Source organism: Numida meleagris, chromosome 3 (assembly GCF_002078875.1).
Source record: "Numida meleagris isolate 19003 breed g44 Domestic line chromosome 3, NumMel1.0, whole genome shotgun sequence".
Lineage (NCBI taxonomy): Eukaryota > Metazoa > Chordata > Aves > Galliformes > Numididae > Numida > Numida meleagris.
The window spans coordinates 88789776-88817391 of record NC_034411.1 but is presented as its reverse complement, the minus strand read 5'-3'; the positions used below and the strand labels follow the sequence as shown (position 1 = coordinate 88817391).

Here is a 27616-nt window from a genome sequence, read left to right as displayed (position 1 = left end):
CGAGCCGAGCCGCTTCGGGAGAGGCGCGGGGGGCGTGGTGCGCCCAGCGGGGCGGGTGGTCCCAGCCCGCGGCCGGCGCCTCGCAGCGGCCCGCGCGTCGGGCGGCGCTCTGGCTCCGCGGGTTTGTCTGTCCGCCCGTCTCCGCTGCTCGCGCCCCGCCTGCCCCTCACTCGCCGGGAAGATGGCTGCCGTACGCCGGGCCCGCAGTTACTCCCGCTGCGTGGTGCGCTTCTCCGACCGAGAACTCTGCTAATTTCCCCCTCGGGGACGACGCGCGGGCCGAGAGGGGGGGGACGAAGGCCCCCGGGACGGGACGGCGCCGCCCGAGCGCTGGCAGCATGGTGAGCGGGCGGGGGCCGCGGGCGGGCGGGAGCGGGGAGCGGCCCGGCCCGCCGCTGGTGCTGCCCGGCCCGCCCGGCTGAGCCGATGGCCGCGCCGCCTGGAGGTGCCCTGCCTTCCCCGTCCTGTGCCCCGGTGCCGCCTGGGCTCCTTGTGCTGCGTTTGTGGTTTAGCGTCGCGGCGGTGCCCGGTTCGGTACCGCCCTTCTGACAGCGCGTTTGCGTGAGCTTAGGTGTCAGCGATCGCAGCCTCAGCCCTCGAGGTCCGTCAGAACCCTTTGGTGTCACTCAGGAGCTCTTAAAACTCCTTACCGCTGTGACTAAAACTTACTTTTGAATATAGCGTTCGTTTGACAACGCTGAGAGAAAAATTGAGTTACTTCCTCGATCTCTTAGAAGTCAGCCAGCCGTCAGACCTGTTTTGCAGTGTCATCTCTGGGATGGACGCGTACAACTGCCGTGCGGCCCCATCCGCCGCGGCAGTCAGCGCTGAGCCGGTTCTGATCTCAGCTTCGCTTTGCTGAAACGAGGATCTGAAATACTGAGCGTAGCGTTGAGTCCTTAGGAAATGGCTGTTGAGCTCCGAGGAAAACAGCACACAATTAATGACTGCAAGAGTTAAAACTGACCTGTGCAAAAAAAGCTGGTCTCATGTTTTGCAAGCGTTTTCTAAAGCTTTGCAAACAAATTGGAACCAAACAGGCTCAGCTGACTTATTTTTAGAGGTCGCTGTCTAGCTCAGACATTTGCTGCTTCCACATTGACCTTTTGGTTGCTTGATTTGCTACCACTTTTCTCGTGGAAGAATCACTTGAGCTGATCTGCATAGAATGAGGATGGCTCACCTTTTAAGCAGGATACAGTCGCTCACTGTTAGATGTGACAGCTGGCAAGTTGCAGAAGGAAGGCAGGTGGCATAAAGATGAAGAGGATGGAATTTTTTAACTAAGCAGTAGCTACAGTATGGTATTCTGTGAACTTCAGAAGCTGGAACTGTAGCTTACGTTTTGTCAGAAAGGGCAGAAGGAGCCAAGTTCTACAGATTGAAGCCTGCCTTATGTATGATCTCAGGAGTTGCCTGTGCGTGTTTATTCATTTGTATTAGCAAAAGTGTAGAGGTTTTGAAGATCAAATAAATAGCAGAGAGGTTTTTAGTACAGACCAGTTAAACATGCAGTGCCTATGTGAACTAATTGCTTTACTGGTAAGTGTGGAGGAATTGTTGCTTGTGCTGCCACTGCTCCCTGAAGACAAACCTTTCATTTGAGACTTGAGCTTGCGTATAAACTCAGCATAGAGGAAGTAAGGATGAAAGTCAAATTTTGGTTATAACTAGCTTTGTAATGCCCAGACCTGTTAGACTTTGCTCTAGGACTCTGTTGTATTTTTTTTGTTTGGAGTGAGAGCACATTGAAGTTTTGAAGAACATTTAATGATATTTGGAAGCAGTTGGTGCAGAACCACAACAAGTTTTTGACTCTGCAGCAGAGAAGACATAGGTTGGCTGGAGCAGAGACCAGGGGAAGGAAATCAGGATTCCTGAACAGTTACTGGAACGAAGTCTGTGAGTGCTAGGTAGACTTCAGCCAGCTTCAAACCTAGGTCATTCCAATTCTTACCGCAGCTTGGTTTGAAATTTATGTACAGGCTTTATAGGTTAAAGCTTTTAGTGGGTGCGCCTTTATGCACTGGAAGATGGCATGTTGATTTGGTTTAGAAATAGCTCTACCAGGCTCTGCATTTTGCAGATAAAACCAGACTTGTGGAGCCCAGGCTGAGAGCTGACTGGGCATAACTCAGCCATGCACCAGAAGCCTTATATCCGCACTGTGCAGGCAGAAGTCGGCCTTCCTTGTGTCACCACAGTGCCACAGTAGTGCCCTTACCAGACAGCAGTTTCAGAGCTAACTTGTTATCTGGCTGTCTCTGTCCAGCATAGATGTAATCCCTGTGTGCTGCAGTACTGTGGCGACAGGACAGCTCAAAATCCTATAGCATGAGCTGCCTGCAGTCAAATTCAAAGTTACTTACTAGCTCAGTTGTAACTCTTCTGGTGCTTTGGAACATTGCTGTTTATCTCTTTCCTCCTCTGAAAAATCTTTGGTGTTAGGGTTTGTTTTTGGTGGTGGCTTTGTCACTGACGCTTAGAACTTGTTTAATTTTAACAAGGCCCTTGTTAGGTTGAAGGTCTTATTTCGAGTCTGACTTGTTTAACTTATCTCATAGCAGTATTGTAAACAAAACCAGCTGTCACACTCTCGTGTTAGCTTCTTCGCTGCTTTTACAGTAAGGTGGCTTCTGTATATTTTCATATGTGATTTTTTTGAGATTACCCATAGTGTCCCACGATTTTCATAAAATAGCTGTTTTTTTCTCTGAGCAGTATCTTTTCATTCTTTCCTAAATACTAAACAAATCAAAACTATTGGTTACCTTTACAATGAGAAGATAGTGATTAATCTTTAATTTCTTACATGCAGCACACTACTACTGTTTAGTACTAAAGCTTTGGTGCTGTGTCTTGAGCCCTGGGTGTTCTTAGTTGGGTATTGTGTCGGTGTGCTGATGTACGCGTGTCTTAACGTAACTAGTCTGTATTGGGTTGATATGGCTGAAGTGCAGAACATTTCATTGGGTTAACAGGGAAGTGCAGACAACACCAGTTAATTTAAGATGAAGTTTAATCATCAGTTAAGACTGATTGGTGGGCATGAGCGGGTGGGATGGGAGCAGGAAGGAGGTGTTGGTTGTTGTGTGGTGGTGTGGTTTTTTTTCTAATGGGTGTCTGTAGTGGCTGTGCATTATGAAAGTTCTGCTGGGACTTGTGCGGACTGTGTAACCACATTGGACCATTCTCTACTAGGCAGAAGCTGAAGAAGATTGTTACTCTGATTTGGTAAGAACTGATGACAATGAAAGATCTGGTGAAGCAAACCTTCAGGTATGTCTTGTATGCTAGTGTTTCATTGCAAACATAGCACTGCTGTGATTTAAACTGTGATGCTTATGCTCATTTGGTTACCATGTATTTGTTGATCTGACGTTTTTAATCTCCCTGCCCCCCAAAAGTGAAATAGTTGAATTTTGCGTTGTGTTCCAAGAGTGCGAGTCAGTTGTAAGTTATCTGTACAGATGGAAGTTTCTGTCAGATTTGGAATTTCTTTGAAGAACTGTAGAAACCAGACAGCAATTTCTGCATGGATTAAAATCAGGTTTAATTTGTCACTTTGTTCTGGAGCAGAAGGTTGATAAAAGCAGTCTGATAGAAAAGCACATCTTACATTACTTGCTTTCTATGTAGTTGTTCTCCAGCAGCCTTGACAATTGCAACATTTAAAGCATAACTTCAAAGGTACTGAAAAAAAAAAACATGGCAAAGATGTTTTGTCTTCTTTCACGGAGCATAATACTTCATTTTAAAAAGAGAAAGGAGAGTAAGGCCTCAGATCCGCTTTATTCTAAATGATAGCCTTGATTTTCATGAAGTTTAGTATGCTTATGTACAAAAATTAGCTAAATTCTAAATTTTACTGTCAAGAGCTTTTCCTCTGAGGTGGACAGTCCAGATAAAGACGTTTATAATATTGAATGATATTGAACAAATACATGTGTACTTAAAAAAAAAAAAAAAAAAAAGTATACAGAACGATGGTTAATTCTCCATGACTACAGTCACTGAAACCATGTTAAGACTTGTAAGTATAAAGCATAATTTTGAAATTCTCTTTTGGGTTCGTATTATATCACCTCTGCTTGGAAGGCCTACTGTCTGATTATGTGATACTAAATCCGAACGTGATGGATTTTTTTAGGCAGAGCTCCAGATGTTCAGAGCTCAGTGGATGTTTGAGCTTGCCCCAGGTGTAAGTTCTAGTGGGTTGGAACCTCTGCCATGCAGAACATCATCGAGAGGACCTGGAGTAAAGTCTGTAGATACCAGAGGGAAACAGGAGATAGCAAAAGAGGAAAAGGTACAAAAAATACATGTTTTCTGGCCCAGTGCTGTGCTGCATTTTCTCCTAATCTTTTTAGTTGTATTTCAGTAATCATGTTTATTTTTAAGATTTTCTAAGGGGTTTAGCGTAGGCTATTTTTTTACTTCTTTCCATCTCCTCAGTTCCTTTTGGAGTGCATAGCTCTCTGTTTTTGCAAAGCTACGAGGCTTTGCAAGGCATTGTCATAGTTGAAAGTCAAACCCCTGTTTTAAGGGAATCAAACTACTGAAAAGAATACAACCTTGCAGACGACGTGTCATAATGGGAGTACTGTGATCCTGTTAGAATTAGAATTCTGATAATTTTATACTCTTCTTACACCTCCAGCATCATTCTGTGATCTGGGTTGATAGTGCTTCTTAATTTTTTTTAACTTGTTCGGATCTTCTTCTTCTTTTAAAAAAAATCACATGGAGAGATTGTTGTTTGGGAATTTGTTTGCACTTGAATATGTCCTGACATTTTATTAATGCCAATGGATGTATTTAATTCATCTTATTTGTAGAATACAGTATGTAAGATGAAAATAATTCTAAGCAAAGGATGCTGCACTTGTATTTGTAATGAACTTAAGAAGTGTTCTGTGTAATTGTGCAGGCAAAAGAACTTTTCCTGAAGGCAGTGGAAGAAGAACAAAATGGGGCCCTTTATGAAGGTAATACAGAAGTCTGCAGTGAATGCCCTTACTGCAGAGTAACAGTCTAATTTATGTACAAAACTGCATGGTAACAGTGATCTTGAACTGAAGGCTAACTGTAATTTGAGAGCTCAGTTGTTTGGATAAGCAAACAAACTAGGTACCAAAGGAGTCATTATATCACAGATCTAAGGTCAAAGTGAAGCTAAAGGGTGTTCAAGGAAAGAATTTCTAGCTTTCTGACAAAATGTGAGAGTATTTCGAAATGTAACAGAATTGCACGGAATTTAACACCCTCTTTCTCAGTTGAATTTCATTTGTGGAATAAAGAAACAAAACTGTTCCTACACATACATCCTTATGAGACCTTAGTGACAAGGTCCTACACTAGACATGGATATCTTTCTGAGTGTGCGCTGGGACATCTGTTCCCAGACCACACTTCTATTTGCTGACCTGGCCCAGTTCACCAGAACCCAGTGACATTTTAAGCCTGCTTCTGAAATCTGCTGATAGCTGACATTTGTGAGGCAGTCATGTGAAGCATTTTCTTCCACGTTCAAGTGCATTGCAGGCCTGGCTGTGAGATCAGATGCTGAAGTTGAGACCAGCTTGCTCAGCTGAGGCTGCTGGTATTCCTCATCCTCACCAGCCAAAGGCTGCCACTTGTCAGTCAGCAGCACTGACGTGTGCTCAAGGAAATAAGAATGCTTATTTGCCCCAAACTCAGGCTTCTCAGACTCTGTAGCGTAACCAAACTCACTGTTAATTTGGTGCCGAGAGGTCGAAACTGAAGGAGAATAGTCATCCAGCCACAGGTTGGGAATCAGCATGTGGGAATACAAAAAGACACGTAAATACATACATGATCTTAATACCAGTATTTTACCAGTGTTTTTCCTTTGCCTATTCCTGTACTCAGTTTTTATAGTATCTTTGGAGTGCTAAAGGCAGACGTGCTTTCTCTGAGTGCTGGGTGAAGCCCCACCTGTCAGTTTTTCTCTTGCATGCCATTGTGTTTTGTTAGCTGCATAACTTCTTGAACAGGCTGCTTTCCCCCAGTCAGCTTCCTCATACTCAGTGTTCTGAGTGGCTTGCTCCTGTGCCTTCTCTAGTTTACATGATTGTACCACAGTCACATTTGGTTTGTATCTGTTGTAGTTTTTTAAGCGTGCAGCAGTATTTTTTGCTATTTTACTGTTGTAATGTTACGTAGAGCTGAGGTGTCTGCAGTGTAATGGATATGTAACTTACACCTGCATCTTCTTTTGGACTCTTTTTCACGTTCCTTTTGATTATTTAAGACATTAGTGCCTAAAATCTGTTTTGTTTCCTGGAAAAACTGTAAGTCCTGCGCAACAAACGAAATCAAGACTTGGTACCATTTTGCTGTAAAATTTTGCATACTCCACCACTGATGTTTTTTTTCCTAACAGTTAAGGTAAATTTGTAAAAGCTGAAACATATGTGAGATCTTTATTCTGAAAAAGTATATGAAGTTTTTTGTTTTGACAGTGTTTGGTTTGCTTCTCTTCTGTACTGAATTTAAATCCAATCAGTTGGGACTTGCACAAAGGAGTTTTCCACTTTTTTTTTTTTTAGCACTTTTGGTTCAAGTCATCTCTGATAAAATCTTTGCTTTGATAAGCAGGTATAGGCATCGGTCTTGTTTAAATGCTACACCTTTTGTTTTCAGCCATCAAGTTTTATCGTCTAGCCATGCAGCTTGTCCCTGACATAGAGTTTAAGATTGCCTATACACGGTCCCCAGATAGTGATGGAGTTGGAAAGAGGTGGTAAGTATGAAAATTTACTAACTGAGTACGTAAGACTATTGAGACCTGAAAAAATTTATAGGATGCCCTGTAGCCACTGGGACTCTGTGTCTTAGTCTTCAAAATAAAGGAAAGTTTCAGTTTAACATCTTAGTATGGATTTAGTTACAACAGGCCCGGACCTAATTTCCTCCCCTACACATTTTAAAACCCGTTGGTATGTCTCCTTGTTACTGGTGGGCCTTTATATTCTCAGCTCATTCTATTAAGCTTGTTTAGTGTAGATATTTAAAAAGTGACTGGAAGATCACTGAGCAAGTCTGTGTCCCAAGACAGGGGAAGGAAAGTGTTTTTTGTTTTTTTTTTTTTTTATGAGATTGAGGAGAATTGTAAGGTTTGTGGTTACTTGCTGCAGGCAAACCTACTTCTTTTAAAGGATTATGCTATGATACACAAATTACATGTAGATATACATATTTTTTGAATGTAGTAATGTTATCTTTGTAATCCTTCAAGTTTATGGATGAGTAGTAAGCATAATTTTTCTATTCTGGCCATCTTTTGCTCCCTCCTGAAATATTTTAAATCTGTTGACTTTACTTTTTGCCAACTTTTTTTTTTTTTTTTTAGTTTTCCCAAAAGAAATTTTTCCTTACTGGTAAAAACCACTAGGGGTCACTCTTCAGCGACTAAAGCAGTAGAAATAAATAAATAATTTTTAGTAGTTTGCAGTACTTTACAATGGGAGAGGTATTACTAAATATAACAGTCCATCAATGATAATAATTTATTTCCTGCATATGGCTTATGTTAGACAAATTAAAGAATAGGATTTGTCTTTTCATGGGATCCAGCAGTTCTTCAGTGACTTGGCTTAAAAGAGGAACTGTGAACTCTCAAATCCAAAAAGAGTCTGGAACTGAAATTAAACGAGGGGAAAAAAGAAGCTGTTACTATCATAGAATCATTAAGGTTGAAAAAGATCTCTAAGATCAAGTCCAACTATCAATGCAACACCACCGTGGACACTCTCAGATGGGTTCCAGCAAAATCTAAATGAACTTGAAAGGATTGCTGTACTGTTTTATTATGTGATAAGATAAGATGGCTTTAATATTGAAGACAGCAGATTGATGCCAAGGTAAGGACATTTGTTGTTACGTTTTGTCCAATATCACAGTGTTGGCATTCCCCTTTTCTAGTGTTGAGGATAATGAAGAGGATGGCAAAATGGCTGATCTCCTGTCAGATTTCCAGCAACAGTTAACCCTTCAGGAATCTTCTGTCAAACTTTGTCAGCCTGAGCTTGATGTCAACCAGACCCATATTTCAGGTATGAGTTAAGGTGGACTGGAAATGTTCAGAGGAAGAAATTTTGGGGATGTTTCACTGACTTCTTGAAAAACATCTATCTATTTCATTCTGAAGATATTTTTAAATAAACGAACACAGCATCTCTTTACTTACTTTCATAGTTAGATGTGAAACAACGCATGAAAAATTTGTCTTAATCCCACAGCTTTTTTTACATAGTGCTTCTAATATAGTTTTTTGGGGATTAAGAAAGAGTATTGCTTAAGTAATAACTTCTAGAAACAAACGTACTTCAGTAAGTTTTTTCTACTTTGACATACTGAACTTGTTTACTGGTTTGTGGATTTCCTTTGTTCATTTGTTTTAGTTTGACCTTATTTATTGTGATTGTAAAGTGTAAGAAAGAGACAGTTATTTTGTGAAGGGATATGCGTTTGTGTGTTTTGTATTTTTTATATCTGGCTCTGTATCAGATTCTTTACAGCAAATGTTTTCAGCTTCAGCAAAACCACATAACAGTTAGAAAGGTTTTTGAAGGTTAATGATTTTCAGTGCTTCAACTACAGGATTGTCATCGTGAGACTCCCTTACGAGATGTAAATTGTAGAGCGTGTGTATAAATTATGAACTGTCTTAAAATCAGATGCCTCCAAAACATATGCATTTTGCACCCACAGTTATCAGTTGCTCTTGGAAATCTGTTCTGCTTAAGGAAGAAAAATAAATATACCAATCTGTTTAAGTCAAAACATAAAATGGCATTTCTTATTTCTAACCAGTGTGGCACTACATGCTTGGGAACACAGTTTTCCTTTTTTTGTGAGTAAAGTCAAGGTATTGTAGGCCATTACTATAAAATGATCTCAGGACATGTCATTTTTTAGCATCAGTCTTCATCTCTTTCTGGTTTTACTGTTTCCCTTCCTGACAGTCCTGTGTTGCATTATCTCACTTATCTATGTTTCATGGTACAGTGAAAACTGTTAAAATTGTGATATCTGCTGCAGAAGCTAGTAGGCTGGAGAGATCCATGTTGATCAGCACAGCAGTACAGTAGTCACAGATTTCAGCAGTCAAATGGGAATCAAAACATGAAGCAACATATTTAAAGCAACGAATTCCCTTTCTTCCATTATGTTTTACATTTTATTAGCACTCATAACCTTGTAATACTGGTTAACTTCAGTACAGGACAGGTTTAGTCCTCTGCTGTATTACAGAAATAGTGAAGGGAGGTTAGTTTATTCATTGGGGAGTGACTTTACATTGTATGTTGGTTTCTGATGTTGTTGCATGGGTAGAGCTTAGAACTTACCATTCTTCACCAGAAGACCGTGGATCATGAATTTAATGATAGGAAATAGTAGCAATACTGCAAATTTGTGAGCGTTCCGTAGTGAAACATATAATTAATTCAGATTCATAAAATGAGGGGATGTGTATTAAATGAATACAAAAACTGTTGCCCAAATGAGGTGTCATTTTTTAATCATGTCAGTGTTCTTAAATATGAAACTTGGTTTTATCAATTTTTGTAGCAAAAACAGTCTCCTTGGACTTCTGGGAGTGCAGAAATACATTTTCTTGTTGTAATAAGCTTGTATTTACACTAGAAGTCAAAATTTTATTCAACTGCGGTCTCTACTGTGGTATTTACAGCTGGTTACTGTTTAATGTACTTTTGTGCTTCAGCTATTCTTTTCTTCATTTGATCTTAAAGTGGTTATACTGAGTAGAGTCATTGAGTCTTTTGTGGATGTGGTATTACAGGTCAAGCCATAGGCTCCAGAAAGCAGCACTTGTTGAAAGTAAGTGAAGTGTAATTCCTGATGATAGAAGATTGGTATACAAAATTCTATACAACCGAAATACAGAAAACTCAGGGAGGCAGAAAGTTATGAGAGAGAATTTTGGCTTCATTTCCTAGGGCATTCTCACTGAGCTTATAATTCTAGGAAAAGTATCATATGATCTTTTGAAGCTTTGACGATGGCACTGTCATTATCTTGTATTACATTTTTTAAAAAGTTTTTAAACACAGCAATAACATTTTTGATCATTCGACATGTACCACAAAATATAGAGTGGAATAATACATATTTCACAGTGGATAGGTTGTTCTTGGGATTTTCTGTCCAATACTAAACCTGATCTGAGCCTGTCATACAGAAGTACAGCATGTACTATAGTGTTACACCTTAGGTCAGTTTGAAGAAAACACAGATTTATGGACACTGTATGTATGATGTGTCTGTGGAGTTCTTGGTGTGACACCTTACAGTTATAGCATTAGACTACAGATATGTTTTATCCTATTGTTTTACATAATGCACTTAACTCTTGATATTTTTTTCATTCTCTTTGTTACTTTTTTCTAATGCGTAATTATTTCCTTATTAAAGATATTTTTGATAGCTTCCTTGGCATCTGAATAGTGTGTGGAAAAGTAGGGTTTTTTGTGTGTGGAAAGTCAAAACATCAGTTACTGAATTATAGATAAGCTATTGATTTACGCATCAGCATCTAACAAGAAATTCTATTCTATTTGCAGCGTTGCCTCTGGAGGTATTAATGTACATTTTCCGATGGGTGGTTTCGAGTGACTTGGACCTGAGATCATTAGAGCAATTATCTCTTGTTTGTCGAGGATTTTACATTTGTGCCAGGTATCGTAAATAAGTTACCTAGAGTGAAGCTTCTCTCTGTTCTAAGAAAGATAAAAATAATTTGTTTTTTTTATGCACAAGACTCTGTAGACTGTAATGCAGAGGTGGATGTTAAATCCATACAACAAAATTTTCTGTATTGGAGGAATGGGGTTGTCATTGTGTTTTTATTGGTTTTGCATTCAGGCCGCTTATGTGTAGGACTGTGTTAATGCTTTTTCTTCCCAAGGAAAGTCCTATGTTATGTTCCTCGCAGCGCTCACCAGCTTTAGAGCATGTCAGTAATCAGTATCTTACAAGGGCTGCTCTGAAAGCAATGCCTCTTATTTTGGATGTTGTGTTGACCCTTGACGTCAGAGGCAGGTGTTGGTAGTATGGCAGTAGAGGCTGAACCTTCCTGCCAATATCCTGTTCCATTTTGTTGCCGTGTGACAGATGGTGGCAGCGGGACAGTATGACAGAATGGTGTCTGACATGGCAGTGCCTATGAGGCAAAGGTGTGTCATAGAATTCCTCCATGAGGAAAAAATTGCACTCATTGACATTCATCGATGCTTGTTGAACGTTGATGGAGGTCAAGCAGTAGATGTGAGCACAGTGAGGTGATGGGTGGTGTGTTTCAGCACTGACAACAGTGACGTGAAAGACAAGCCACATTCAAGATGGCCAAGAAGATACTTACTAGCGTAGCATGCAGGCTGCTGTTCATCACTGGCAAAAATGCATAGCTAATGGCGGTGACAGCGCTGGAAAAAAAAGTTTTGTAGCTGAGAATTTGCTCTATCAAATAGTGTTATTGTGCTGCTGTGGTTCCCATGGAAATAAATAAAAGGCCTTATATTCAGGACAACCTATGTACTTGACTTCACCGTAGTAAAAGATGCTCAAAATCCTGTTTATTCTGCCTTACTTGGAAAAAGTTGCAGAATCTCCAAAATAGTGCTTCTTGAGTTGTAACCCTCATCTTGCCACACAGAGAAATGCCAGGCTGCTCAAGTGTTGAGTACTTGGCTGAAAATCACATTGTGTTCTTGGATTTCACAAGGAGGAGGAAATGGCTTTAAGAGCTCAAGGATTCAGGCAATTAATGATTCCAAGTTATGCTATAGTGTGAGCAACAGAAGCTCAAGAAGGTTTATTTAAGTTGCATTCAAATGAATAAAGGAGTTTGTTGCTCTGATATGTAAAAGAAAAGGAAAGTTTTGAGTTACAAATTCTGCTTTTTTCCCTCTTTTTTTCCAGAGATCCTGAAATCTGGCATCAAGTCTGTTTGAAAGTATGGGGCAGGAGCTGCAATAAACTTGTTCCGTATTCCTCCTGGAGGGAAATGTTTTTGGAAAGGCCTCGTGTTCGATTTGATGGTGAGGTGTACTTCTGGAAACAAATTTTTGTTACTGCGTGTAACTGTGACAGAAGCAGTCAGATGGGTTTTGTGTTTATGAGGTTGTTCGACCTATTTTGAATTTAGCGAGGCTGCTTGGTTGTGATCCTGGGCAACCTGCTCTAGGTGTTGCTGCTTGAGCATGGGGTTTGGACCAGGTGACCTCCAGAGGTCCCTGCCAACCTTAACCATTCTGTGATTCTGTGGGCTTTTGAATCTGTAAAGATGACTCTCTAGGGGACTAAAATAAAAACTTTTGTGTATTTAAGTAACTAAAATAAACTGAGAAGTTTTGGATTATCATTTTTTAATCTTAAGAATTGTGTGTACTTCATTTTTGTTCTTATACTTATTTTCTTCATTTCTATAGGTGTATATATCAGCAAGACAACATACATACGCCAAGGAGAACAATCTCTTGATGGTTTCTATAGAGCGTGGCACCAAGTGGAATATTACAGGTAGAACTGTAGTACAATGAGTGAGTGAAATGTTTCTCTCTCTTAAGTTCTTGAAATCCAGCCCTTGGTATCGCAAACATTAACCAGCCTGTAAACTCCAGTGGGAAATTACTCTGTGTAAAGCTATATATAAATATTTTGAGAATAGGTCTTAAGAAATAGGATTTATTGCAATAATTAGAGATGAGTTTAGAAACGTATTTCATCTTTAGTTTTACTGTTTCTTGTGAATAAGAATTAAACAATAACAACACTATAACTTATCCACAGATTTCTTTCCCAAGATTTTTTTTTGCTTTAAATTTCTGAAATAATAATTCTTTTTAGGAAAGGGAAAACAAATGATTATACAAGAATTATTTTTTAACTCTTTTGTAACCAGTTGTAAGTAATCAAGAGGCTGGGCTTTCTCAGTGTGCTGTAAATACCTTGCCATTTGTTCCTCTGGCTGTTTTTCTGTTGTCCTTCATCCTGCTGCTCACCAGGCTTACTGTGCCGTTCTGCTGTCCCTTCTGAGGCTGGAAACTGTTAGTAGAAGTTGCTGACTCTCTTGGACATTTATAGAATGTCATAAACATCAAGGTGGTATCTGAGTACTGTAAAAATTGATCAGATCCTGGAACCTGAAAAAGACCTTATGACATTGTCCATTCAGTACTAACATTGTAATTGAGATTTTATCACAGTTGTCTTAAAGCATGCTGGGAATGGAGACACTTATTTGAGGTCAGGTTTGATTCAGCGTAGCCTGTTTGCTTTATTGAGAAGTGGCAAAACTCCAGAACTCGTCTTTTTGCACACTTCTTCATACCTCGATCTTTTAACCTTCCAAGCTATGTTTTTTTCTGATCTCTTCTGCTGTATTGTATGAAGAAATAAGCTTTCAAATCCGATTTCCTGTAAAGTTTTATATTCTTCTGTGCTACACTCTGTGATTTAAAATAAACAAATCTATATTTATATTGTGTAATTTTATTTTTTCAGGTATTTGAGGTTCTTTCCAGATGGTCAAGTTATGATGCTTACGACGCCTGAAGATCCGCAATCTATTGTTCCTCGCTTACGGACTAAAAATACAAGGTTAATGAAATAAAATACAGATTTGTACAGTTTTCCCATTGCTTTCGCCTGGCAATTTCTGTTTGCTTTTGTCTCTGATTCTGTATGTGTGCTTAGCAAAATGAGAATAAAACTGTAACAATCTTCTTGTTGTATGAGAACTATTGAGAACTGCAAAAAGTTTTGATCTTCATGCCAAGATATCCTTCATTTTGTAGTTCTGGTATTGTAGTTAGATTTCCTTTCAGGCTATTTGTTTTTAAGCTTAGAAAAGAAGTAGATGGAAGAATACTGAAGCCACTGATCTAACAACATAGGTACTTTTAAAGATACTATTTCGTTATTACTTGCTTTCTTGTACTTCCTTGACTCTGTGGAGGAAAGGAAAGGCTTTGGTGGGATTTGACTAAATTATGGCTTGATTTCTTGTTGATGGTTGCATGAATTGGAAAAAAAAAAAAAAACAGATGGGTACTTCAAAACAGGCTTGAGCTGCTCACCAGAAATCTGAAAATATTTAACAGCTGGGAAGATAGAACAGTAAAGATTAGTTAGTTCTATGTATGAAAATTTTAAAAGCATCTTTCCAAAATGTTTTCATCATTTCCTAACATCAGTAAGCCTGGTATTTACTGACTGCAAATAAAAATGTTTCCTTGATTATGTTACACATTCTTCTTTCCATTTCTGATATTTGTGTTGTAAGTAGAGGAGTTTTTGGACAGCAAACATCTTTGGCCTTGATACTGTTCTGCTCTTAACCTTTCAGAATGGATGCAATCTTGCTTGGTCACTATCGCCTTTCCCAGGAAACAGACAATCAAACCAAAGTATTTGCTGTAATAATGAAGAAAAAAGAAGAGGTAGGTTCCAAAATAGATTAGAGAAAAATAATTTAAGAGGGCTTTTTAGTAAGGTTTTTCTCAATCTGAATATTTTAAGGGGAATATGGGGATTTATCCCACTTTTTTTTTTCCCTTCAAATCTTTTACAGTTATTATGAAGACAGATTGATATTCAGTTCACTTTTCAGCAGTGGTTCTTCCCCCTTAGGCTTAAATATTGTCGGTGTTTCTATTAGGTAGCTTCTAACAAACAGGAGGGAAGGGTGGAAGAGGTCACTTTCTGAAATCAATTTTTGGTTGCGTTTATATTCCATAGCTTTAAACAAAAATAAATGAGTTAGAAGTGTTACCATACTTTACAATGAGTTTGCATAATTGGGTGATGTCCTCCATCCTTACCTTTCTGTGAAAACTTCTATCATCAGTATCTAAACTGATGTATTTTCAAGGAAAACCAGCACTTACTTTTGAGGGTTTAACAATCTGACATCATACTTCCTTAGTCCTGATGATAAATAGTTGCACCTCGTGTTCTTTCTACATCTCAAAACTTTTTTTCTTTTTGCAGAAACCGGTTGACTTCCACAAATATAGGTATTTCCGTCGTGTTCCAGTACAGGAGACAGAACATAGTTTTCATGTAGGACTTCAGTTGTGCTCCAGTGGGCGCCAGAGGTTCAACAAACTTGTTTGGATACATCATTCTTGTCACATAACTTACAAGTAAGTAAATCCAGAATAGGATCGAAGAGGGATACTTATTTGTAGAAATACATGTGACAGGAATTTGTCCAGTGCTAAGTTTAGGAAATATATTACCGTGAGACTGATGAGGCTTTAAGAAAACGTCCTGGGAAGAGTAACTCGTCTTGAATTGATAAATTCTTATGAACTTTAAGAAATCCCAAGGTTTTATTAACTTTTTTTCTAACGGTACGGGAAGTATACTAAGTAGTAGAATTGCAGTATTTTAGCCATTTAAAGGATTTATGCAATGTTGAAAAGATATCAAGATGGAGTCAGGGTTGAATGGCTTCAATATGATGTTAGTATAAGGGTGTAGAAAACAAATATTCGGTAAGGTCTGCTTCTCCTCTGTGAATGTGTAGAAATGCTTTAGAAGATATCATTAGGTGAGTCTCTGCACCCACTGTGTAAGCAGTGCAGTGTCTTGTTCAGGTTCTGCTTTACCTGTTAGTGTGTTGGTGTCCTTTTGAAACTAGAATAAACATGAGTATGAAACACAGCTAGAAGGACATGTGCTTCCTGTTACTGATGTTCAGAAATATTTGTGGGTTTTTTTTTTTTGGTTGTTTCTTCTCTGTAAACATACAAAGTGAGAGCAAAAACTTCTCTGTATTTTGAATTCTTGGTTCTAACTGAAACAAATGAAAGGGGATATGTTATTTTAAGATATGATGGCTCCAGTGATATCCTGCACTATTTCAAGTTTCAGAGCTAGTAATAAAAGCAGAAAGAGGAAGGTGATTTCCTTGTTATTAAAGTTTGCGTAGAAGTGTATTCTGCATGGTATGGTCTAGCCAACTTTAGTTTGATTTCGGAATGAGGTGGCATGAAAGATGCTTACATTCCAGCTGTAGTTTGCTGCACATGCTGTACTGTGGATCGTGACTTCATAACTGAGGGAGTTAAACAGCAGCTTGTGTCTGATTTAACTTTCACTGTGCTCTTTGCAGATCGACCGGTGAGACAGCAGTTACTACTTTCGACATTGACAAAATGTACACCCCTTTGTTCTTTGCACGAGTGAAGAGTTATACAGCATTTTCAGAAAAGCCGCTCTAAGAAACACCTTTTCCTCTCACAAGTCATGCATGAATAAAAGGTTGTAGCCGATGAGCACTTAAGTTATAAATGTGTATATATTTGGAGCATTTTAAAATTCCAGGGTTGGTTTTTTTTTTTTTTTGAAGGCATTATCGTTCTCTTTGGTTGTTTGGCTGGGGTTTTGTTCTGAGATGAGCTTTGAAGTATTAAACGCCTTTACTTTGTGACAAGAATTTGGTAACAAAGTTTTTATTTTTTTTAAACAGATTTTATAAATCAGTCTGCTTAAAATGTGAGTCTTCATCTGCCTGGACATTGGTCTGTCCAAAAGGAATTGCCATAGGAAACTCTCATTGTCCATGGGACAGTGTTTGTGGTCTTGGGTGAAGGCTTGAAATGTGAATGGGGGAAAGTTGTCTTATATTTGTTAAACTGTGTGACTTAAAGTAACTTCAAATAAATGTTCTCTTTAAATTAAATTAATTTTGTTTGCCTTCAAGATCTGGCATTATATCAACATCAACCTTAAGAAAAAACAATCAAGGGCAAGCAGTCATGAAGTATAACATTTAAATGCGGAGGTACATCCCCACCAATGCAGTGATGCCAGTTGATCATAAAAGTAATTTGATCTTGATACCAAATTGGTGGAGTCTACCTTCTCAACAACATGAACATAAAAAGGAGAAGGATGTGGGCCGTGAGTTGTTTTCTTGTAGTGTAGGATGAGTTGGCAGGGCACACGACTCTTCTTGAGAAGTGTCACAGTGCAATGGTAAAATGCTTGTGTGTGCTGCTTGTGCATTGGCAATGTCTGACTGCACGAGCAGGCAGGGCTTGTTTGAACTTGTTTGTAATGTGTTATAACCCTTCATCTAACCTTGCTGCAGATGCTGTAAGTCCTTCGAGCATTTGTTGTACTAAGATAAATCTTGAGGCTGCTGTAGATGTTCAGGTGCTGTGTACTGCTAATCATGAAGTGTACCTTGAGATTTGGTGCAGGTACTGTATGCTGCTTCTCCTGCATATATTGCTTGGGGTTTAGTGCAGACACTGTTATACTGCTTATTATCATATGTGTATTGGATTCTGAAAGAATTGAAGCTTTTTAGTGTAGTTTTTTTAAAGCCATTTTGCATCATTTACCTTTGAACATCTCATTTCAAAATACTGACCTGGACTTGAGGACTAAAGTGTGAAAGAGCTGTGGGAAGTACTAGACTTGTTCCGTAATTTATAAAGTGTATCTTTGCAAGGAGTTACACAATTAAAAATACATCAATAAAAAGTGATTTGGAACACACGGTCCCTTGCAATTTCTTATTTTGTCAAGAAGTCATTATTTTCGTACAGTAAATGATTACTTAGGAGTTGCCATGTGTGAACTACCTGCAGAGATGCTGTCAGATACCTGAGTTCTGGGTAAGGGTGCTTGTAACTAAAACTGTTTGCTTTTTCTAGCTTGTCTAGTAAGACTCTGCATACAACCCTTGTTTGGCCTATGCCCTTGGACTGTAGTTAGGCTGCAGCTGCACTATTACTTCATGCAACAGAACAATTAATTTAGTGTATTTTATTCTCAGTGTTGAGTGGGAAATGATTGCAAAAGAATGTCAGCTTTGCGTTTTGTAGATAAGTAACAAAATATTGACAAGTTTGTGAACAGGAAGAGATGTTAGTTCCACTTTTGTTGATGATGATGAAGGTCAAATTCTTCCTGCTGAGAGATGTCAAAAGCTTTTGTGACAAGAATCAGAAGATTATACTGACTATTAATTTTGTCCAGGAACCAGATTTAATGTAACTGAGCTATCATGTCAGTTCAAAGCACTCTTTATACCAAGACTTCTGAGCTTCTGGTTAGTTTTTCCTTTGTGCCTAGCGTGTATTTCAAACATATTCAAACATATGGCCAAGGAAGGAAAAAAAAAACAACAAAAAAAAAAACAATCTAATGTCCTGCTACGAGTTGAGATTATTATAAATTGAGGTGTAGGTTCAGTGAAAGCATCAGGCAATGATTAACATTATATGAAATACTTATTCTCCAGGAAAGTTACATGACCTTCCTGTTGAGACCTAGCTATGACTAATATGCTGCTTCTTTTATGTTTAGCAATATGAGAAAGTCAAGCTACTTTGTCTCTTGAAATGGTTTACTGTCAGCAGATGCTATTACTGTCTGTTCACATGCAACTATTAAAACAGTACTAGTTTCAGCAAAGAAGTAAGTGAGAACTTACTATTTCTTCATTCCATGTAGGAATTTGTAATAGTCGAAGGCTTTGATAGCTGGTGGCTCTGTGTTTTTACAACTGACTTTTATTGTCCATTTAATTACTATAGAAAGACACTGGTTGGTATAACTGGTTTACTGCTGGTAAGTTGTCCTTAGCTATTTAGACTCATGAAAGAATCAGGTGTGTGTACATATATACCTCTGCAGTGCTTTTTCCCAAGAGGTTTTTGTTGTTTTTGTTGTTACATGTCCACTTGTTACCTTCCTTCCATTTGTCAGAGGAGAGAGAAGATGCTCAGATGACCAAATATTATGCTAATTTGACTTGGTCTAATCTGAGATGAGCACCGGTTAACCCTGTGTGTAATGTTGGCCTGTAGATGGTGAAGAGAACTAGAGACTGTGACTCAGTGCTCAAAGCAAATGACCAGCTGTAGACACGTTCCAGATGCTGAGCTCAGCTCCTGATCGTCTCAGTAGGCTTGAGCCAGCCCAGTCAGAATTTCAGAAGCACGTGAGGTTTTTCATTAAATAAAGGAAACAATGTAAAAGCTTAAATACATCTTCAGAACAGTTTGGACTGCAGAAATGTACTGCTGTATGTATTACTTTGATTTCTCCACATTACAGATACTAAGGCTTCCGTTTGAATTTCATTCAGTCTGGGGTCAAGCTCTGTTCTTTATGTGATGATGAGAAGGAAGTTTTCTTGGTAACATGACCTGCATAATGGTTTTCTTGAAAGAAACAATTAATGCTTTGCCCCACATCTATTTTTTTTCCCCAGAGTTTATCTCCTGTTTCCTTAGAATAGTGTTTAAAACCACTAGTCCTTGATGACATTGGATTTGGAAGAGAAGATAGAATCTGCTACTGAATGGGAATTTTGGAGATGCATAAAAATGGCACTTTCTCTTAGCTAAAACATATTTGAGCTCTGGTGATGTAGCCCATTTGAACAGGTCCAGATACTGCTGTGTGACCATTGCTCAAGGCAGTAAGAAACAGACTGTAAAATTACAATATAGTGTTGTTTTTTTGTGAAACACACACCCTGGGTATAGGTAGACAAAATATATGAAATGCAAATAATGTTCCTACATATTTCAGGATTTACAGCCTTCCTCCCTCACCAGCTGCAGGTACTCCAGTGTCTTCTGACTGTAACACATCTGCTAATTTAGCGTCAGAATGTTCTGTGAGGAATAGCTGGGTAAGTTGCAGTGCTAAGAAAATTAAGACTTGTAAATCCCGTCAAATTAAATGATTCTTCAGTATGGAAAGCCAAGATGAGTAGACATTCCTTCACACATTCTTTTTCTGAATGAATGAAAATTCTTCCTGATCTAGTTTTTGTTCATTTTTGCAAATGAATTCTTTTTTCTTGCCCCCAGAGTAGCGGTACTGTGCAGGTTGCTGAAGCTCAGTAACAAAGACAAGCTTTGGGATGCAGCTTTCTGATCTGTGTTTACTGCTACGCATGCAGGAGAATTAAGCTGTTTTGCCATTAGGTGGCATGCCACAGTTGAGAGTTTCCATTTGTGCTTTAAAAGTTTAGGACATTCCAGGAAAAAGAAAACAGAAAATGCAACAAGCTGTAGGTTTAGCCCACCGGGCATTCAGCTCCTTAAGTTTCTGCCAGTCAGATGCCCATGATAAAACAACGGAATGGAGATAATACAGGAAAGCTTGCTCTTCAGTGGGCTTCTAAGTGTCTGAATCTGAGTGGAGTTTCAGGGTCCAAGTTTGCTTCCAGGAGAACAGTTTCCAAATGAGATCTGAAGCAGCCAACGTGCTAAATGAGAACATCCTGATACGATGGGTAGTAGTTAACGGAGTTAAGTCCAGCTGGGATCCCATTACAAGTGGTATCCCCCAGGGGTTGGTACTAGAATCTTGTTTAATATCTTTATTGATGACCTAGATGAGGGGATTGAGTGTACCCTCACTAAGTTTGCAGATGACACCAAGTTGGGAGGTAGTGTCGATCTGCCTGAGGGTAGGGAGGCCCTTCAGAGGGATCTGGATAGGCTGGATTGCTGGGCTGAGGTGAATTGGATGAGGCTCAACAAGGTCAAGAGCCAGGTCCTGCACTTTGGGCACAATAACACCATGCAGCGCTACAGGTTTGGGGCAGAGTGCTGGAAGACTGTGAAGAGGAAAGGGACCTGAGGGTGTTGGTTGATGCTTGGTTGAACATGAGCCAGCAGTGTGCCCAGGTGGCCAGAAGGCCAATGGCATCCTGGCCTGCATTAGAAATAGTGTTGCCCGTGGGCGCAGGGAGGTAATCATCTCCCTGTACTCAGCTCTGGTGAGGCCACACCTCGAGTACTGTGTCCAGTTCTGGGCCCCTCACTACAAGAAAAACATTGAGGTCCTGGAACGTGTCCAGAGAAGGGCAATGAAACTGGTGAGGGGTCTGGAGCACAGGCCTTATGAGGAGCGGCTGAGGGAGCTGGGATAAGTTAGTCTGAAGGAGGCTCAGGGGAGACCGCAGAGCACTCTACAACTTCCTGAAGGGAGGTTGTGATGAGGAGGGGGGTCGGCCTATTTTCCCAGACAACAAATACGACCCAAGGAAATGGCCACAAGTTGCACCAGGGGAGATTTAGATTAGATATAAGGAAAAACTTTTTCTCTCAAAGAGTGATCAGGCGCTGGAATGGCCTGCCCAGGGACGTGGTGGAGTCACCATCTCTGGTGGCGTTCAAGAGGCGTCTGGATGAAGTGCCACAAGATATGATTTAGTAGCTCAGTGGGTAGTAATGGTGATAGGAGGATAGTTGGACTAGATGATCCTGTAGGTCTTTTCCAACCTTGTGATTCTATGATTCTATGATGAAAGATGGTGTGCTGTAGAGAAATGCAGTTTCAGCACAGCTGCTTGGGGAGCATATACGTCCAAAGCAGCAATCATAGTCTCCATCACTGATGTGCTCTGTAAGCATCTGTTCAGGCCTCCAGTTTCCTAGGGCAAAGCTGGGAGCCCTCACTCCTTAGCTCAGTCAGACATGCTTTTGGCTGAGGGGTTGCTCATTCTGCCCTAAAGTATGCATTACGAACCTATGTGCTCTTGAACAGCTTTAACAAGGAGGGCTGAATGTCTCTGCAGAAACCCTATAAAACTGTTATGCATGGGCCAGGATGTTGGACTAGGTGATCTTAGAGGTCTTTTCCAACCTTAATGATTCTACGTGAATGGAACAGGAGACAGCTGAACCCATGAACTGCCTGCAGGAGTGCGTATATCCTCAGTGCAGATCTCCCCCGGACTTGGATGCTGCAGCACCTGCTGTGTTCAGAAGCAAAAGGCACCAGTCCCTTCTTGTGTTTTTAAAGACAGTGCTGTGAGGTGTCTCACTGCCACAGGAATGCAGGATGCTCCTTCCTATCTTGTTAAGAAACTAGGTTTACTTGCCTATTAAGATATGTTTACAGAGGTGGTAGAATCTCTGATACAGCTGGCAGTTGCAGTTAAAAAAAGAAAGAAAGAAAGGAAAAAAAAACACAAAAAAACTGGACCTCTTTCTCCTCTTTTCCCTAAAATCCAGTATCCTTACCTCCTAACTTGAACTGAGGTAATGCAAACAAAGCGACTGGTTTTAAAGAACTAGGGGAGCAGGCAGCTTGGGAGTGGTGGGATTCAGGGTCTTACTTTTGAGGAAAAGGCACAAATTTGCATAATGTAAGGGAAATTTGATAAACATATATGAAACTAATAATCAGTTGCAGTTTTCCTATATTGGGTTTAGGGTTATTTTCTTATCTGATCTATGCTAGTGGCTATGCCTACTTCAAGGGCATCAGTGTTGGAGATCAAACTATAGACAGAGCTGAATCTCTCTAGCACTGTGCCGTGATGTGCAGGCTGAATGCTCAGTCCCGGGCTACCCGACATCTGCAGCAGTGCCTGCAGGGCTGCCTCTGCACCTCTGGGGGCTGCTGACCTGTGCTTGGTAAGTAATGTGTGGGGGGGTCTAGCTGCACCAGGAGATACTTAGTAAAAACTGTATTTAAACTGAACGTAAATGCTTTTTTTCCAGTAAAGCCAAATCTTTCCTTGTACAGGTTTGTATAGGGATGGGTATTGTTAGTCTGACTGCTCCTCAAAAGCTTTTCCATTTCTTCTCAGTAGTATGTAATGTAGCATTAATTCACAGCCCATGTCAGTGAATCCTTCTTGCCCCCAACTTAGCATTTTTTAGGTGGGGGATATCCAAGGCAAAGACAGCTCCTGCTATGAAACCTTCCAGAAGACCTCTGAAGTTTAGGGTACTTCCCAAAACTTCTGCACTTTGTTTTCAGTAAAAATCAATGTAAAGGTCTTTCATTTGTTTTGGATAACGTGATGTCTGCCTGAAATGACGAATATGAATATAGTGGGTTGGTTCAGTACTGCCTGGAAATTTAATTACGCGGGGAAGAAAACACTGAGTACCCTTAAACTCACCTTGAGTACATGCATCAGTAATTGACAGTGTCTAGACAGATGGTGATCTGGAAAGTAAAGTGTGGGGAAAATAAACGTACAGATATTAAAGTCAGCTGCACTTCCCAGTGCCAATAAAGGGGAAGGAGCTGGGAGCGGGGGTGACAACTTTCGTAGCAACTGACAAAACAGTTGCCAGCTGTTTCATGTGGAACCTGCTCCCTTGCGAAGGAGTGTGTCTTTTTAAAAATTTCACATAAAAAAACAAGGTCTGTAGAACCTGAAAAACTACAGCAAAAAGCAATCTGACGATAAGGTGAGTATTTGTCTGGGTATGTGCAAAGCCCTGAATCAAGTTTTTCTTCTTTCCTTTCCAGCGACTCTAATTTAGAAAGGCGGTTGTGAGACCCAAATCATACAGTGGATCATAGCACGTGATTACCAGCCCTCACTGGAGCATAGCATTCGCAATGGGATGTGCTGCTGGTCAGTGTGTGATCTCTGAGCTGTGGCATAGCAGCAGTTCTGATTACCCCTCCCCCCCCCCCCCTTTTTTTTTTTCCAGGAGTCCTTGTGTTACAGATGTGTTCAGAGAACACCCAGCTGGTGACCCTCGCTGTGCCCATGCCCAAGCCACCCACTTTGCAGACAGAGGTGATGTTGGCTCTCAAGAAGATGTGTGTGAGCTCAGCTTTCTCTTGTTATGCTTCAGAGCTTTCCTGAAGCCCAGGCCTGGAAGCAGGCTTGACTCTTTTAATAGACAAGATCCAGACACACAACAACTTCTGCCTCTGAATCTGAAGGAGAGTTATGCTGTGGTTATACAGCTGCTGCTGATTGTGTCCAGGAACTGTGAGTTTGGTGCTGCTAGTCTCAAATTCCTACAACTCTGCTCCTACTATGAGCAAACAGCCTGCATTGTTAGGGTAAAGTAAATCAGGACTTTCTGGATCACAGCTTCGGCGCTTAAAAATTACATTCGTTTCCTTGATAGTTTTCCCAGTCACTTTTTTCAACTGACTGCTGCTTGTAATGCCACTTTGCCATTTGCAGTGCTGTGATGGTAGCGTTTCTGGAAAACAACCTGAGCAAGGATTTCAGTTAAAGCTTTTTTTACTCCCTTGCTGTAAATATGCGCTCAGCTATCAACAGGACTAAGATGGAACAGGAGTTGGAAAAGCTATAGCCATCATGGAAATGGAGAGGCTGTTTTGTTTTTAAAAGACCATGTTACGAAGTTTATCCGGACAATGACAGCTACTTGCTGCAGCAGTGTTGTCTGTGCTGCAATCACTCTTCAGTGAACTGGTAAAAGATGTGCTTGGATCCCCAGCCATGTGAATGCAGATTGATATTTAGCCATCTCCCTGTCAGTCTGATGGCTCCCATTAATAACTCTTGAACTTGCTGACCAATTTCAAAATAAATTTGACCAGTTATACAGTTCTGATGCAAGCGCCAACAGATGATGTTTTAAAGTATCTATTTAGAAGAACTTGAAGCTTGTTGCTGCTTAATGAGGTTTTCTTCTCTTACTGGAATAGGGGATCAGAGAGACCAACCAGTTAGAAACACTGAAGGGGTCCCTTGCCACCCAGAAGGGATCTTTTTGGGAAAGCATTAGTTTTACAGGAAAGAGCTATAAAATGGATATAAAACCAGAACACACTTCACTTGACCTTGAGGGAAAACCTCTGCCTCCACAGGCCCTGCTCTGTTCAAGGCCATGGCCGAGGAGCTGGCGTTGATAACAGAGGACTAAAGTCACATCAGTGATGGTATGATTGCCAGATGACGTGAAGAGCTGCAGTTCAAATCTTGGCATAACTGGTTTTGAGAAATGAAGAGCACTCTAATCAGAGACAAGCCCTCCCAGCCAGTTTTGGCTCTTCATTTACTAACTCAAAACAGAAGGAATGAACACAGTGTGAAAAGCTGATCAAAGGCCTTCCTGGCTTGCCCTGCTTTCTGAAGGGCCTGTCTGTGCCTCAAGAATTGCTTGCCATCCAGGAGGTCATCCCGTCACTCACAAACTCAAGCACCCAATGAGGAGAAGGCAACTGCCTGACTTGAGAAGAGCTACACTGGATATTAAATGTTCCTAGAATCACAGAACAGCTGAAGTTGGAAGGGATCTCTTGAGATTATCTGGTCCAACTTGTACTTAGGGACACCCAGAGCAGTGGGCCCAGGAACATGTCCACATGGCCTTTGAATATCACTTTTTTGGGCATGTGGATGCATTGCTGTCTCATGTTCAACTCGGTGTTCACCAGGACCCATAGGAGCATCCTACCAGGACCCATAGACTTGTTATCCTGCACTGAAGGCAATGCTTCCTTGCTCCTGAAGGTGAGCAGTGTTGAAATTTACTTTGCTGAAGACAAAACCCCGTGGAGCCTGGGAACTGCAGCAGCTCTGGGAGAAGACACTGTGTTGAATCAGGACATTGCACAAGAGCCAGCTTCAAACTGTTTAGGGTATTTAGATGCGCAACATTAATATCCTACTCATGCTCTGCTTTGATTGCTGATTGCATCTATTTATAATTGGACGTCATCAGAGTTCCTTCACTTTTTCCTCTTAAATAGACTGCACCACCTTCTCATCCTTCTCCACCTTTCCTGCCCTCCTGCGGAGTCCCACCATGGGGCCACTTCTACATTTTGCTTGTGGTAAAGTAAAAGATTATGTGGTTCCATTCTAACTCCTTGGTCATAACTACTTACTTAAAAAGCCTCAAGTGATGACATCAAGGGGAAGCAGAGCAGAATTTCCATGAGTACCAGATGCACAGGGTAGTACCCTTCACAGAGGCCAAGAAGAAAGAAAATAGTTGATGAAATTACTTGAATTGTATCCCACAAAGCTTACTCCGCATTTGTTTTTTTTTAAATCAGAGAGAATGCATTTAGGAGCATATTTTAGAAAGCAGCCCATTATTTTGCACATAGTTTATAGCCTCAGTCTCCTAATAAAAAAAAGAGGAGATTTTGTATCATCAGTGGTTAAAAATGAAAATATCTGATTGTATTCAGTCTATAATTTTTTTCACTTGCAAAGTTAGAGAAGGCTGAAAGAAACTGCGCAGGGACTGTACCCAGGGCTTGGGAGATGTGGGTCAAATCCCTCTTCAGCATTCCCCTTTCCCTGTTAGTGTGATTGATACAGAAGCATTTCCCTCCCTTACAGTGATATTCTCAGGGCAACAACATTAAGAATTGGAGGTGTCCGGTTGCTGCCTTTTATTGTTATCTGATTATATGCCTATATTTCATCTTTAAATTCTGCATGGTTACAAAACCTCACAAAAACAAAAAACCCAGCACCAACCCAAAACCGAAGACAAACAACAAAAAAAACAACACAAGAAATACTATATTTTTGTGAGACATAGCTTGCCTATGTGTATCATTCTGAGTAACTTTGCTACAGGGTATCTGGTGGCCTCAGAAGAGCCATGGTAGATCAAAATATCTGCTTTGAAGCAAGCACTGGGACTGCTTCCAAAGAATACTGGAGGCAGGGCTTCCAGAGCTGGGACCTTGGGAAAGAAGAGTGTAGTCCATTCGTGCCATGCAGTGATATTCACACAGCCTTGGCAGTACAACTGGCTCAGTGTTCATGACAGTTTCTTCAAATTGCAGGATAAAATGTACCTAGTGCTATCTTTCACCTCTGATTCCTGTCATTGCTCACAGCTGAGCACAAAACTTTACAAGTTCTTAACAGAGGGTTACAGCAGGGAGCGAAAGGCATTTCTTTTCATACATTCTAAATATATTGCAAAAAGTCCTTATTGCAAAGACGAAACCTGGAACATGTGTCTTCATATTCTGAGCCAAACAGTTATAAATGTGGCACCATACTGATCCAGCATGTTATTGTATCAGAAATGGAGGGAGCTGCTGCCAGCACAGAAATCAGTGCAACAACGTGGAATGGTCAAACTGACCTTGGCAGTGTGCAAGTCTGGAAGGCCTTTCTGTGCTTATTTAACCTGAGGAAAATCACATGGTCATCCTGTGTCTCATTTCCCTTCTTTTCAAAAGGCATTTTATCCCTGAGCCTGAAACACATTTAATTTGGAAACATGCTGGGTGCAGTCAATGCTGCACAAATGGGGGGCCAGCTGTCCCCCCAAAAGTGAGGTATGACCCTGGAGCCTGGGTGCACGGGATCATGAGGAGGGGCTGCACAATGTAAGGAATGTGGGGGAAAGGCGAGACATATGTCAGGCAGGGTCGGTCCTGGTGCGGCTGGTTGGGCAGCCACAGAGGAATCTCAGCTATGGGACATGCAGCCCCAAGGGATCTGTCTGCCCCTCCTGCATCTCACTTCTTGGAGCACTAGTGCTTATAGCTCTCATCATTTTCCCTTTTGCTGTCTTAGGGGTGGGGGATGTTCACACCCTTGACGTTTCTTCTCTGAGACACTGATCCAAAGGAGCATAAAAAATGCACAGAATTTGGGATTGGCATGGCATTGGCATAGTTTGGTGAACTGACCCTTGCGTATGACAGTGGGCTGTCCTTTTGTGATCTACATTTAGATTTTTCCACATAAAAAATTCACTACACATCCTTTGTTTCACAAGCATTTCGAAACATACTATAAATATATTTTTTCTGGTCTTGTAAATGTCTCTAAACTCCACCCTTCATAATGAGAGCAGTTTTCCTATATCTG

The 27616-nt window shown here is 40.5% G+C and overlaps 1 protein-coding gene across 3 annotated transcripts; it reads left to right on the top strand.

The window, feature by feature from the left end:
- FBXO9 (F-box protein 9) lies at window positions 24–25634 on the top strand. Of its 3 annotated transcripts, XM_021391248.1 has the most exons (14): window positions 24–341; window positions 3202–3279; window positions 4151–4309; window positions 4931–4988; window positions 6667–6766; window positions 7948–8078; window positions 10611–10725; window positions 11968–12086; window positions 12477–12567; window positions 13552–13647; window positions 14396–14489; window positions 15040–15194; window positions 16169–16317; window positions 23493–25634. In XM_021391248.1, the coding sequence occupies exons 1-13, from the start codon at window positions 339–341 to the stop codon at window positions 16275–16277; spliced, it is 1308 nt and encodes a 435-aa protein (XP_021246923.1). In that variant the 5' UTR covers window positions 24–338; the 3' UTR covers window positions 16278–16317; window positions 23493–25634. The 3 variants fall into 3 exon arrangements, with proteins under 3 accessions (XP_021246923.1, XP_021246924.1, XP_021246921.1); XM_021391249.1 differs by lacking the exon at window positions 23493–25634 and having other exon boundaries at window positions 3206–3279; window positions 16169–17562; XM_021391246.1 differs by lacking the exon at window positions 23493–25634 and having other exon boundaries at window positions 16169–17562.

Coding starts and splice junctions, on each gene's coding strand:
- FBXO9 (XM_021391248.1), top strand. Junction 12,568..13,551: donor CACCAAGTGGAATATTACAG/GTAGAACTGTAG, acceptor TTATTTTTTCAG/GTATTTGAGGTTCTTTCCAG. Junction 13,648..14,395: donor TTACGGACTAAAAATACAAG/GTTAATGAAATA, acceptor TTAACCTTTCAG/AATGGATGCAATCTTGCTTG.